Here is a 16,172-nt window from a genome sequence, read left to right as displayed (position 1 = left end):
TTTACATTAGCATGTCATAAATTTCTTTTTAAAAGTTAATTCTGTTACTTTAAGTTCGAACCTATGTTAGTGAAACTATGTCAGTGGTGTATTGGAGGGTATACTTGGGTATACGCCGTATGCCCGGATCTCTATTTTTGGATTTATGCGTATACTTTTAAGAAAATTCGTCTTATCATGGGTATACGCAAGCTTCTAATTTTTCATCACCATAAGGCATACATTATACAACAATATAGAATTTATTATTATTATTATTATTATTATTATTATTATATACTATAGCCACTATCCAAAAATAGCCTCGTGCTCGCATAAACTTCGATTAAATTTTCCCCGACTTCGGGTATTTGCATAGACGATCGGAAATTGCCGAGCGCCTACATTCTGTAACATCAGAATTTTAACAATACCGGTGGACGTATGCGATATTATATTGTCGAGCGGATATTATAATTGTTAAAAATAGATCGACAGTCAAAAAGTTCTGTTTATAAATTAATCACAATATTAACCGATCTGTCTACGATGTTTTGGATATATTGTGATTATTAATTATTATATTGTTGTCAGTTTGTCATTTAGTCAGTATTTATTTGTTACATGTTTGTGCAAATTATTTTAAATTAATACTAAAATATTATTACACATAATAAAACATTAGGTTTCATATATGATATATACCTATGAGTTAATTAAAAATAAGTTTAAAATGTAGACTTCCATATCAAGCGTGGATCCAAGGGGACTAAGGGGGTGCGCTCCCACTTCAAATCCCCCAAAAATACTTTTGTTGAAATTTTGTACCCCCCCCCCCCCCCCGGCGACATGTCGTTAATATCTGTTTAAACGAAAATGGTATCATCTGTTTTGCAAGACGCGACAGGTCGCGACGACTGAACTTTGGGTCGCCGCGACCGACGACACTACTGCTCATTGAGCAGTACCACGCGACACGTCGTAGCGACCATAGACAAATATATGGTATATGGCTATGGCATCAAAGTTAGTTTTTTCCCCATCGGACGATGAAATTCTTTTACAAGAAGTACAGGCGAATCCTATATTATATGATTTGGCCAATGCCAATTATAAAAATATAATAATGAAAGATAACATCTGGAAAGAAATATCCCTCAAGATTGGAAAATCTGGTAAAAAAATTCAAATTTTTTCGATTAAATAAAAAAATATCATTTTTTATTTAATTACTAATGTTTATAATTGAATGCAATTTGATAATTAGTGGACGATACAAAAAAGCGGTGGAAGAACATTCGCGATTCGTATTCCAGAAACAAAAGAAAGCCAGGAACAGGATCAGCAGCATCTAAAAAAAAAAGAAACTTAGCACCTCACCTTAGTTTTTTGGATCAAGTTGTATTATTTTTGAAATATATATTTTATATTGTTTTTAATGTTTGTTTATTTTATCAAATTATAAATAATAAATATTAACTATAATCTTGTGGAAAGTACATCTTTAGTGGCTTAGTACCTTACTGTTCAATTTTTTATCCAAAAAAACAAATAACCAATATAATTTTAATTTTGATACCCAATAGTAAAAAAAGTAAAACTATGGGCCGGTTTTAATAGTGCATTTCAAGAATGGGCTGCATTAATCTCTTGCTGCCCCTGAAACCGGAGGCTGCGCACGCCTATGATCCACTACAAACACTCAACTATAAATTATAATATACTTATGTTAATAATTATAATTAAAAAAAATTTTGAATTATAATTTAATTATAAATAAAGCATAAATACAGAGCACTTGCTTTTTTCCAATTTCTAAAACCAACTAAAAAGCTATCTTCAAAACTGCCACTATTTCCAGTAGGTACTAAAACTGCTATAAACAAAGCAAAAAATTGAATCTTTTGATATACTATATTCAAGCCATTTATATGTTTTGTAATGCTTATGATTGAAAGAGCGATTTTGTGTACTAAATTTAGTTAGTGGATATGACTGTAATACATATATACTATGTTTAGTGTTAACCTACATTTGTACTTACTGTTAAAATTGGTCACACAGGGCCTGTTATTCAAGTTCCCAAGTCGGAAATGACATTTTTATCTACAATATTTTCAACACTTTTTTGTGCAGTTATATCAATGTCTAAACCAATATTTAAATCTTCATTTTCAGATGCTAGTGTTGTTGTTGACGAGGAATTAGTAACAACTAATTTTTGTTTTTTAATATTAAATACATCAAACATTCTTTTAGCCATTATTGAATTAATTACATTTTATAATTTAAAATTAATTGACTGATTCAGATAAATACACAATTCACACAAATAATATAAAATTATATTGTTTATTTGTTTAACATGTCACTTACGGAAAACTACGCGTAGGTATTAAAAACAAAAAAATAAAAATATAGCGTATACGGTGATCGACTTGATCACCGTATACGCTCCAAAAATGTAATCGACATTAATGCAGTGATGGTCTGCAGCTTGCGTATTTATAACTTTACAGGTAGCGCAAACAAGTTCTAGAATATTCGCGATTATCAATATATACCTAAAAAATATGATTTTCTCAACAACGATAAGCCGTGAATATTCCAGACCATTCTCGTATCTCAACAAAATAAAATAAAAACTATAAACATTAAATATTGAAACACATAATTTTTTATTTTGACGTTTACATTCTGGGGGGGGGGGAACTTAAGCCCCCCCCCCCAAGTCCTCATCGATATCCGCCTATGATTTCAAATGAATCGATATGGTAATTTTTATTGTACGTTGAATTACCTAATTTTGCATCTTGGAACCGTCTTTGCCGGCGCTAATATATTTAAAAATCCTTTCTTATTGCACATCTAAAGTATCAGTTGAGCCACTATTTCAAATTATAAGTTCATATGATTTAAAATTTGAGTGATACTTGGGTTTTATACATATATAGATTGAAAAATGAATAGAAAATAATAAATATTTAAATAAAAAAATAAAAATAAATTAAAAAATGTTTATTTTTAAAAAACATTGAAAAATTAATAAATAATAATATATAAATATTTAAATAAAAAAATTAAAAAAAAATTAAAAATGTTTATTTTTACAAAACATTGAAAAATTTATAAGCATTAATAAGTATAGTAAAAAGAAAAAGAAAAAATTTATAAAAATGGCATTTAAGTCTTATATTCAGAATTACTGTTTGAACATAAGGTGTCTCTCGTAAAATGTTATTACAAGTTGTGGGAATCTTCGTTTAGCATCATCGTTGTATATAAACGAATAACAATTATATGGGCTAATCCACTTCACCAAAAACATTAATTCGTCATCGACTGTCTTTTTAGCTCCAATTATTTCCTCAGCATCATATAAATCGTGATTATGTCCAACCCTACAGTCCCGTTGAGTTTTCGCAGAGTTTCCATTATTGGATTTATGTAACAAACGAGGTATAAAACACATTGATCGTTGATTACATTTTCTCCATTCTTTTTGACCATTTGATTCATTTTTTGACTTTAAAATTCTGTAAAAGTTAATTTTTTCAATTAGTAATCGAATAGATAATTAAATATTAAAATAATTACATTTTTGCTTCAAAGAATATTCCATAAAATCGAATTAAAAATGTTAATATTGTTACTAAAATTATTATTATTATTTTTTTGGGTGAATTGCGGTCCGCGTACTTGTGACACATGGAAAAATCTAACTATATATATAGCGCGTTCACTCGGTCATTGTATACGTTTCACTTTTGGTCTAACATCCTCTTAAGTAAATTAACAGATCCCTCGAGTATTATTATGATGAATAAATATTAAGGTGATTCATAACCGATTAATTATTCATATTCGATTTAAAACTTCTACATAACTTAATAAAACATTTTAATAATTATAAAATACATAAAAATATAAAATATCATACATCTATTGCCTTCATATATCATCAATGAAAAAAATTCAGCTAAATTATTTTTCATCATTTTTTGTTATGACGGCTATGAGATTGTAATAAACCGTTGGTAATAAATTTTACTACGATGCACCCAATTCCTATCGTATTCCTATGAACAATAAAGTGTGCGGATCGTGTTAGAAGAAAAAAAAACGTGCGGAATCGTATTCCTCCCGTATATACTATATAGTTAATTATATACAAATTTAAAGTAATTGATTATAAATAATAAGCTTATTTCTTGTCGCCTCTGTGAATCGCAATGATTATTACAGATAACGATGACGCCACGCCGGTCAGGCATATAACCAAAGTGTACATGACACTAGGAACAAAATAAATCATTTTCATTGGGCAGTTTAAAATTATTATCAATTATAAAATTATACATGGATAAATAAATAATATTCAATAATATTAGGTACATTATAGCTGTGCTTGGTCATTTTAAAATCGCGGATGCACTCGGGCTATGAAAAAGATAAAAATTAAAAACGGGACGCACTCGGAAAACCCCCCATTTTACACAATAAATACCTTTTACTAAAATGGGGAAATAAGTTATGCATAAATATCTGTTCCTTGTTCATATTAATCAATAATAATCATACCATTGTACCATGCATAATAGTGTCCGAAAGTTATGCTTGTACGATTTATGATACATAATTATTAATATAATGACGTGTAATGATATTCGCCCGAAAGGCTCGTCCACACCAAAGCGACATGTTTTTGATAAGCATTTTAGTCTTGGACAAAATGCGGAACGAGAATGACGTGGCGATTGCCGTATCTGCTTGTGTAATTTTAAGTTTAGAAGCAAAAAAGGCTTCCAAAAAGAAATATTGTGTTCGTCCTGGTCTCTTAGCAAAGCAAAAATATAGTGATAATGATTTAATGACTGATGTTAAACGTGATGATATTGGTCTAGCTGGAGAATTGAGGTACGAGTAATAAGTAAAATTTACAAATTAAAATAATATTATAAAGAGTATAAAATTAACAAATTAAAATAATATTTTATCAATAGAATTTATTATAACTTGAATAATTTTAGTAAGTTGTAAACGTTTGTGATAATAATTCAAAATACGTATGTCAATGTATGTTAAAAATATGTTGAGTATTATTTATTTGTCGATGTATAATTTTAATATTGATAATAATTTTATTATCAAAATATCGGTGACGAAAAGCGCGATAAATATAAAATTTTGAACGGCCCAATGAAAATTATTTATTTTGTACCTGCCAAGACCATGTACACTTTGGTAATATGTCGCCGGTCATAGCTTTTTTAGCGGTAGGTTAGGTTAGGGATACACGATACTAAGGCAACACACTAGCGTCATTTTACAGCACCAGATTTTATTGCATGTAAGGCGCGGTAAAAACATCGACTAACACACGAGCGTTGTTACCGTACAATATTTCTCAACTTGGCGTTTTGAACAAAAATTCTTCAGTGTGTGATAACATGGCAGACGTGGTAGACGAAAACCTTATTTTGTTTTTAGGTTATCATTTATTAATAAAAATGAAAAAAAAAGATCAACAGGAAAATGTGGGTTTATCTTTTAGTCAGTTCTCGTCCATCCGAAAGTGCGTTTACTTTAATTTTTGAAGGACTCAGAAGTGATCCTGATAAGTTTTATAATTATTCGATTTTCGTCAATTTTTTTAATTTACCTATAATTTTTTGATTCTTTTTATCCGGCTCTTCAATTCCCGATTTCATTAAACAAAATATGTCTCTCCAGCATTTCCTTTTCTTGTTTCGGTCCGAGTATGAATCTAACGTCTTATCTCATAACAACGGCCTCTACTGATGTTATCAAAAGATCAACGTCTAAAATATCTTCTTCAAGAATATGAATTTCTTCATCTGTTGAGGACATGTTGAAATCCGTTGATATTACAATTTGGATAGTAGCAAAAACACGACTATTATAATTAACGATAAATAACTAACTGTCGCGCGATTATTACAGTCAATGTGAGGCCGCTCATTTAATTCAGTGCATATTAACAGGATATACCTATCGTGCGGTATTTTTAATGCACGGTATAATCAAGGTGCACGCGACAGTTTTCGAAATATCGCGCCATAATTTTACTGCGTGACACTCGTGTGTTGTGCTCTATTCATTTTAATGTACTTTAACAAAACGCGCTATAAAATTACGGTGCGGTAAAATAACGCTGGTCTGTTGCCAGCCTAAAGGTCCCACGGTAGCGGAGGCGATTTTAAAATCGGTGACCTGAACACATTGTGGCGGTGGCGGTGTCGATTTTTATCCAGTATAAATATAAAATATTCAGTGGCGCAACTATGGGTGAGGTTTGGTGGTTGTGACCCCACCTCCTTCCCGAAATTTTTCTAAGGTTTTTACAAATTCTACGTAGGAAAAAAAATAGTTTATCTTGAACACGCGAAATGACTGATCGATATGAAATATGAGTATTATTTGTATTATAATTGATAGAAATAATAACATGACAATATGGAAAGTTTTGTAACGTTCCGTTCAACTTTAAAACATCAATTACCTTACTACTACGATTTCTCGATAGCAAGGGCGTATTTTAGTTGAGGCCATGAAGGGGGAGAAAACTAATTTTTCTTCAATACAAATTTAAAAATAATTTACAGTTCATTACAGGGGCATATCCCAAGGGGGGTTTTCGGGTCCGGACCCTCCATTGAAATTTCTACATACTCAATGGTTTAATAGTGTATTTTAATTTTCCATTATCTTCAATATACAAAGTTTATAGATTATATAATATACCTATAATGTATAAACCATGTTTAATTTATATTGATTTTTTATTATTATTTATTATTGTTAATTAAATAAAGTATTTTTTTTAACATTTTACTACCAAATAAAAATTGATTTCAAGTCATAGTACTTGCCTATTATAGTAAACATTTGTGCAGAATATGTATGATGTGTGTATAACTATGGTAATTATTACTATAGTTAATAACAGTAATTTGTTGGTATTGAATTTAACTATGATTATAATAATTATAATTATTATTATTCTCTAATTATTAGAGAAGAATTATTATTATAATAGTAATAATATCTATTAATTTTTTAAAAACTTTAAAAAACACTTAAGATAGGTAACTTAATTTAACAAATATCTAAGTAGAAAACATAAGGTTGATAAGTAGTCAAATAACAAATTCCAAATTTCTTTTTTTCATTTTGGCAAATTTGTTGATAGTTTCATCAATGGATACTAATAATATAATATTATAATAATATAATAATAATACATATACAATAATGCACATACAGCAAAGCCAAACTTGTTAATCTATGCTGACCTATTCTTGATCTTAACCATGGTTTCAATTTACCAAAATATATTTTTGGCCAATATTTACAAGTTAAAGAATATGCATAGACGTGTCTTAAAATTTCGTGCAGATATGGCCAATTACATTTTTTATTAGGAAAATTGAAATGTTCATTTAGGATACGAAGACAAAGAGTGACTTATACACAATACACTACCTTGAGAACGTACGTAGTAATTGTAGCTAATACAGTAACGATAGCTAGTAAATAATATACTCACTCTCTTCAAAAAAATAAAAGGTATATAACATAAAATACAACTAGAACTACACGGGTACTTATAGCTATGGATATTAGATAATAAATATTATTGGTTAGTTTTTGTCACAGACATATTATACGTACATAATATTTTATATGAAAATATTTATTATTTAGTTCTGTTTTATTTAATCATTCTTTTTACTTTTAAGTAATTATTTTTAATGATTTAAGCATACATTTAAAACGGAGCAGGATTTTGCAGGTCTGGCCATTGCCAGAGTGGCCATAACCGTAAACACTCCCATGAGAATATGGAAACAAATATTGTCAGTTATTATGATTATTATTTGGGTTAACTAAGGTTATAGTTCTATAAAATACACAAATATGCATGCATTTGTGCACAAAAAAATGACTAAATACCTATGCACAAAAAAAAGTACCAGATATTATGTAGTTAAAAAAAAAAAATAGGCGAGTAAAATTATTAAGAACTTACATAGCTCTAATAAATACAAAAATATACAATATGCATAAATGAACCAAAAAAATGATTAACTAGTAAATATGTGGTAAAAAAAAGTGTTACTTTAATTTACTTTATATTATCTGATAAATACCTCGGTTATGGTTGTAAATGTCTATAAACATAGCAATATCTGTGTGAAGATAATACCACTATTCGTTCTACAACCAAAAATGTTATGATATATGAAGATAAACAAAAATTGATACCAGTGATCAAATTGAAATATTATTGAATTTATTATCATATTATAATATATATATATATATATATATATATTATAATATAATATAATTATAATGATAAACTAGTAATTTATATTCTTAATTATTTATACATTACATTTTTTAAATAAATCAATGTATTATATTCAAAAAAAAATATGAGTCACGAGGGGGGGGGGCGAATGCCCCCTTCACCCCCTTCAAATACTCCCTTGCTCGATAGTCGGTTTTATAATACTTTTTTTGTGTATCACAATTTGAAAAAGAAGTTAAACAGTTTAATTTGTAATTTAAATACTTTACTTATAAACCTAACTTAATCTTACTTCCTTAACCCCACCAAACACCTGCAGAAAATGCTTATTTTTTCCAAATATAAAACGATAAAACGAATAACGTTGTAAATATTCTAATAAATTACACAAATTGAAATATAGAGAACAACTGCTATTCAAAACATCCGAAACATTTTTAACATCAGTTTTGATATCAACACACAAGCCCGTATTTAGGGTGGGTACGAGTAGGCACATGCCCGGGGACGTCAAAATATTTTACCAAAATTAATTTTAAAAAATTATGTACCTAATGAAAAAAAATAAAGTAATAAAAAAAATAAATTAGAATGTTTTATTATGTTTTATTATATTATAATTTACTTAATTTGTTAAATAAAAAAAGTATTAAACGATTTTCATTTATAAATTATATTTTAATATTAAAGAATCTCGATTATGGACGAAATAATAAGTATTATATTATTATTATTTATTTTTTTTTTGGGGGGAGGGCATAAATTATATGCCCGGGGGCGCCAAAATTTTTAAATACGGGCCTGACAACTCATATGAATATTTGACGTTTGTTATAACAAGCAAAATATTTTTGGTGAAAATCATACGATTATTTTTCATCTACAAGTGTTGATAAAAAAAAACACAGGACGGCAATAAAAACAGTCAATAAAGATAAGATAGATAACTGTCATACATTTGATATCGATGATGTGCGGAAAAAACGTACCTAAATAAGTATGTTAATAATTTATATAGTAATATTAATAATAATAATAATAATAAATAATTAGGGCTCGGAAGTTTTTGGATTTGTTTTTTTTGCACGATTGGATTTATTGCTAAGTGAGCTAGAAATTTATTCCAAAACACTACGAAAAACATATCAAAAGTTTATAGTGCATATTTTTGCATATTTAGTGATTTTTAGATATTTTGCATATTTCTTGATTTTACAATTTTTTAGAGCATATTTTATAGTTTTTGAAGATTTAGTATGAAAATTTGAAAAATAAAAAAATACACCTATCAAGTAGGAACAGCGAAGTATCAAAGTATGATGATTTTCTATAAATACTTTTCTAGGAAAATAACTCAATGATTAAAGAACATTCTTCCGGGGAATTTTTTTTTATTCAAGAAACACTTTTAAAAGGACGCTATACCCAAAGCGAAACGGATAAAACGACCGATAGGAAGCGCTATTAGATGTTTTTACACGGCGCAAGCACGTGACGTACGCACACAGTTATAGTTATTATCGCGCGATTAACAAAACGATCTAAAAATAATCAACATGCGGGCGAGTATTTTATTGTTTTATGAACTGTCTTAGAATGCGGATAATGAAAAAATAATATATTGGTGATTATAATAATATTACCACAATAGTCAATATTCGTATGATTTTCGCGCCCGCTTATGAACTAATTGATTAAGATTACTGTTTCTTATAATGTGTACAGAAATAACTATACTAAAAAAATGTCGGATAGGCTATATTACAATAATATTTACATTGAAATAAAAATATTATAAATTAATTATCTACTGATTACTTAGTACTTACTTATACTATTATAAAATATATTATATTTTTTTTTGTCGTCTATACATTATAATACCAATATACATAATACCAAATTTATAGCAATAAGCTAAACTATTTAAATGTTTAAATAGTAGTTTTCTAATTGGTGAATGTATTACGTATATTTTACGTTATAATTGTGTAGGTGTATATTATATATACTTGCTATTGTTAAAGGTGTATTGAAGTAACCAAATTACATTACAGGTAAAATCTATAACCAAATAGAATATAACGTTGCTATACACATTTTAAGTATTAAAAATAAAAACAGTATGAAACGTTTATTATAATAATAATACGATTTTTTAATTTTTTTCAATGAAAATGTTTTAGGTACTTTAGGTACTAAAGCTTACTATTTAGAGTAGGGGTCCTTAACTCGCGCCCACTTAGTATTTTTTTGCGGCCCGCGATCACATTTTAAGTATAGCATGCATTTTGAAAAAAACTAATGTGGCCCCCTGCATAAAAATGAGAAGATCCCTGATTTGGGGTATGTTAAGTCTAAGGGTACCTCTTCGCTGTCGTTGCCGTAAACGTAATTATTTGCTTATTAAATTAGTTTTTATATAAGTAGTAATATTGTAATACGGGTGTTCTATATTGCCTGTACACCTAAGTACTTTTTATTACAATTTATACATTGTACACAGCATATTATTGTGACAACTCTATTTTTTTTTATAATAGCATTGATTTTAGAATAATATACTGGTAGTAATAACTAATATTATATTATTAGTATCTTTAAATATATAAAATGGAAAAATAATTTATGTCGTACGTTGACTATTTTTATTGCATTCGTTTTGGATTTGATTTTTCATGGAAGCGATAACGATTACGAAAGATAATTTATTGAGCACTTGAACCACAGATATCTATATTAAATCTATATTATAATATAGATATCTGTGACTTGAACGGGTGAATTCAGAACAGCGATAGTAGTGGGAGAAGTTCTAATTTCCGACAACGCCGCCGCGACCACATTCTGCCACCGTTTAAGGTGGCAGCACATGACTGATATATAAAATAAAATCGAACGACAAAAACATGATCACGGAAAACTAACAAAAAGACCTCTAAAAGTGATTTGAAAATTATTTCACCTATTACTTTATTTGAAGACAATAATATTTCAGAGTGAACCTCATAAGAGTTTTTCATTATTTCGAATGAATAGTTCTGTATGATAAATACAATAAAGCAATTTTTTACTTTTTTTAAATCATTGTAACTTTTTTTCTAATAAATATTTTTAAAAATGCGTATGAGGTTCACTCAGAAATATTATTCTTTACTAATTGTAAAATAGGTGTTTTCACCCTAAAGTTTAAAAGGCATTTTCGTTGGTTTTCCGTAAACATGTTTTTACTAGTCATAATAACAGGTGTAGCGTCCTCTTAATGCTGATTTATTATTATTTTTTTAATCAGAATTATTTTTAATACTTTTCTTTTTCTATATTTATAAATTTATAAAATATTTGTGCAAATGAAAATGTTGAGTACAATAATATAATAGAGCATATTTGTACTTTTTAAGCACTTAAGTGCATGCATATTTAGTACTTTTTAAGTGTATTAAATTCCGAGCCCTAATAATAATATTAAAATTTTCCTAATAATATTAATAATAATAATAACAATAGCAACTCTTACTTGGGCGGCACTTGACCGGTGAGGCGTTTCTGTATGCGCCTGGCACTTCCTTCAGATTTCCCACGCATGGTGCTCGAACAATGATCGGATGGTGACTGTTAGTGATGGGCGTCATCGAGATATACATTCGAGATATCTCGATTATCAAAATAATAATTCGATTATACACCCGAGAGATTATTTCGATTGATATCTTGTTTAAAAACAATCAATTCTTGATCTCGAAATGTATATCGAATCCCCCCCCCTTCAAAACTTCCAATCAGTAAATAATCAATAATCGTTATCAGAAAAAAATTGTATGTATGTACTACTGATAACAAAAATGACTTTTTAGTTAAAACATACACTGCCGATGTAAATATATTTATTTTTTTCGTCAGCCCATTATTAGTTCTTTAAAGTTGAAATACCCTCCATTAATAATCTATACCTACGCCTTTGATACTACCTATATACCCAAAAAATTAAGTAGTCTTCTAACTTAAAGCTTAAAATTTACACATCTCTAAATTTTTCAATTCAATTTTCATATATTATATATAACTATGTAATAATTTTGTGTAGATAATCAGTTAAACATTAGATAATAGTTCTGATAGTAAATTACCGGTTAGTGTGACTCGTAGCATAGGTAAACAGACGATGCACAAATGATTTACGGTCGCGCGCTACTATAATCGTGTCGCGGCACGACCGCCGTTTTCAGCCGCGCGAGTGTTTTATTATGCTATTTTTAAACGTAGATAATTCTAAACCAGTGGTGTAACAAAAAATTTGAGCCCCCATGCAAAAATAAAAAATGGGCCCCCGAAATATTGTTTAGGTAGGTATATTAGTTTTAAACAATAATCTGATATAGGTAAATCACTTATTTTAATTAAAATGTTGTTATGATATGATAAAAAACAATAATATTTATTTAATATTAAACAATTATTACAATTATTACAATTATTATTTATTATTAATTATTTGTATAAATAACTAAATTTTACTGAATTATTTAGTTTTGTTTTAGTTTTGTTTTGTTTTGTTTTGTTTCACACCAATAAACCTACGCCATATGAAAGACAAAAAAACTGAATTATTTTACTTACATTTATGCGATCTTCTAGCATTTTTTTGGGCAAACTTATCAACTAACATGTTTATGTCTAAACTGAACATTATCTCGTTTTCAATACTTAATACATTTAAATTTGATAATGCCATAGTACTTCTTAAATCAGCGGTTCCCAAACTTTTACAATCACGTAACCCTTAAAAAATAGTCTGTCTTTTGTGGAGCCTAATGTCTTTAATTCTAATTCAACTACAATTGTTCTAAAAAAAAAAAAAAGGAAAATCAATACTCTAAAAAATGTTTATGATTACTCTTTATTCAAATTAGTTTAAAAAATATTTTTTTAAATATCTAATATAAAATAATATTTTTTCCAAATATAATATAAAATAAGTTTCTCAACAATCATATACATCTGGCAGAACCTTTAATATGTCCCACGGAACACACTTTGGGAAACGCTGTCTTAAATAACTTTTAATTTAGAGAACAAACGTTCTGCTGTAGATGATATTACTGGTATAGTAAGAAATAATTTTAAAAAGATAGCTACTTCTGGAACACCTGGTAACATCCAATTATTTTGAACAATCAATAAGTCAGCTAATTCTTTGGCGCTTGAAACTTCTTTTATATTTTTAAATAGCTACATTCCGAATAAAAATATTTGCTGTACAAATGGTATAGACAAATCATTTGAATACTGTTCCACTATAATTTTAGCAAAATGCGTCAGTTTTGTATCTGAGTATAATGCTAAATTGTTGGGAAAAATAAATTTAAACATATTCACAATATTATTCATACCTATAAAAGATGCACGAAGTTGTAATGTCTATATTTGTGTAAAATACATTGATTTTGAAATTATTTTCGGGATCGGTTAATTGTTGGTCAGTACAAAGTTCGTCAAAAAAATTTTTTGATTGTCTGTTTCTTTTTTCGAAAACGATGTATTTATGCCACAGTTTTCTGCAATCGTGATTGCTTCAAATTTTATTTTTATTAAATTTATATTTAAAAGAAGATCCCACCTTTTTATACTTCAACTAAAAAACGTATAAAATTGTTGTATATAATCAAAAATTATCTGAACCGGTTAAACACAAACTACATCTTTTAGTACTAAATTAAAATTCTGGGCGGCACAATGAACATAAACAGCATTCAGTTCTCTTTCACAAATTTGATTTTGCAAGCCATTGTATACGCCACTCATTACGCTTGCCCAGTGATATCATTGACCTCTACATTTATTTGTATATTGTTTACTTCAAAAGATTTCATTATTGCATCTTCCATTTTTTTAGTGCTCTGGTCTGAAAATATTTCGTATAATAGATTATTATAAACATAGATTAACACTAATTTAATTTGAAAAAAAAGCAATTATTCAATTTTTTTTTTTTACGGGAATTAAATTTACTTTAACCAAAGGCCCCAAAATACCGTGGGCATAGGCGTAAACTGGGGGGGTGAGAGGGGGCAACTGCCCCTCAAAAAATTTAACAAGGCGATGCCCCCTTAATATTTTACAAAAATATGTATTGAAAACTATTATCAAAAAGGTATTGTAGTATTGTAAGAATTATTTTCAAGAAAAGTGAAAAATGTAGTATTTTAAGAAGATTAACTAAAGAAAAAAAATGAATTGATTACTCAAAATGTATTTATTTATTGTCATTTACCAAAATGCGATATGCTATCGCAATACATCATAACAGAATCTATTATCATAATTATCGAGTAAAAACGATAGAGTAATATTACTATCTATGATAAAAATCACGCTAAAATCACTTAGTGAGACTCATAGACGTATTAATATGTCTAAGGTGAGAGTAGATGGAGTTGGAGAATATAAGCTATTCGTTCTGTTATAAATAATTTTAATTCTATTGTTTTAACGTTAGAAAAAATAAATGAAACAGACTCTATTCATGGCCCTGATGCAAATTCAATATTAAATAATATCAGACTTGGGTAAAATACTTTTTAAAAGTATTTAGAATAAATACTCGAATACTTACAAAAAATAGTATTCCGAATATGTATTCAAATACTTTATACAAATTTTATTTCGAATACATTATTTAGAATACTTCAAAAGTATTCCGAATACTTTTAAAATACTTTTAGTTTTCAAATATATTAAAATTAATAGTTATCCATTCAACAGAAATATTTGAAATTGTAGACTAAATATATGTTATTTTATTGTATTTTTACATTACATAACTGTTGTAGTTTATGGTTTACAATAATAATAAAAACCTGATTTTAGCTTATACGAGATACGACGGAGAAGTAATAAAATCATGGTATTGACGGTATTCGAAATACAGTGTTCAGAATACTCGTTATAAGTATTCAAAATAATTTATTGAATTCTCTCAAAAAAAGTAGGTATTTAAAAAGTATTCGAAATACGTAAAAAGTATTCTGAATACAGTATTCCGAATATTGTAATCGGAATACTACCCAAGTCTGAATAATATTCAAAACTTTGAGTTTATATTTTGTTTGAAGTTAATGAAATTAGTGTTTGAATTCACTAACTCCTTGTCACTACATTTTCAAAAAAAAAAAAAATGTTAACTTCTCTACTATTTCATTATTAACAGCAGCTACTCTTAAGGAACTACAATCTCTTTGCAGTGATGATAGTTTCGATCAAATTTGGATGGAAACAGAACAGCTAGCTTCCAAAGAATGTATTTCACTACCCATAATTCCAAGAATAAAAACAATACCTTTAAGATTAGGTGGTGGTGAAACTTCGATTTCGAGAAACGTTGCATCGTATTTCAAAATTAATATTTATTTTCCTGTGTTAGATATAATTATAAATGATATAAAAACAAAATTTGCAGAAAACAATTTAAAAATACTTAACGCTCTTCAAAATTATTTAAGCACTAGATAAAACAGGGATAAAGATATTTTAGAAGTTTGTAACACCTACAATATTAACTTCGTGCCTTAAAGGTAGAATTAATGCTCTTTGGGAAAATGTGTTCATCAAATAATATTGCTGAACAATTTGAAGCCCATTTTAATTTGTATTTGGAAAAAGACTTAATAGGCTCATTTGACAATATTAATTTTATTTATAAATTTTTTCTTTCTATTCCAATGAGTTCTGCATCGAGTGAACGTTCGTTTTCATCACTTCGTCATTTTTTGCATTTGGCAATTCTATGAGCAACTCTATAAGACGCTAAAAGAGCTTTGGAAGGCACAGTTGTAATGTTTTTAAATGTTTGTTGAGT

The 16,172-nt window shown here is 28.1% G+C and overlaps 1 protein-coding gene across 1 annotated transcript; it reads right to left on the bottom strand.

The window, feature by feature from the left end:
- Nucleotides 1-3,132: 3,132 nt before the first annotated feature.
- LOC112689005 lies at nucleotides 3,133-12,111 on the bottom strand. The gene is made up of 2 exons (XM_025562490.1): nucleotides 11,835-12,111; nucleotides 3,133-3,515 (listed from the first exon to the last, which is right to left on the bottom strand). The coding sequence occupies exons 1-2, from the start codon at nucleotides 11,900-11,902 to the stop codon at nucleotides 3,182-3,184; spliced, it is 402 nt and encodes a 133-aa protein (XP_025418275.1). The 5' UTR covers nucleotides 11,903-12,111; the 3' UTR covers nucleotides 3,133-3,181.
- Between the last annotated feature and the right edge of the window lie 4,061 nt (nucleotides 12,112-16,172).

The sequence above is a fragment of the Sipha flava genome, unplaced genomic scaffold, assembly GCF_003268045.1.
Source record: "Sipha flava isolate LNK unplaced genomic scaffold, YSA_version1 41_pilon_pilon, whole genome shotgun sequence".
Classification (NCBI taxonomy): Eukaryota; Metazoa; Arthropoda; class Insecta; order Hemiptera; family Aphididae; genus Sipha; species Sipha flava.
The sequence above is the reverse complement of the archived record's forward strand: the minus strand, read 5'-3'. Positions and strand labels throughout refer to the sequence as shown.

Coding starts and splice junctions, on each gene's coding strand:
- LOC112689005 (XM_025562490.1), bottom strand. CDS start 11,902: ATGCGTGGGAAATCTGAAGGAAGTGCCAGGCGCATACAGAAACGCCTC. Junction 3,516..11,834: donor ACCGGTCAAGTGCCGCCCAA/GTAAGAGTTGCT, acceptor TAACTTTTACAG/AATTTTAAAGTCAAAAAATG.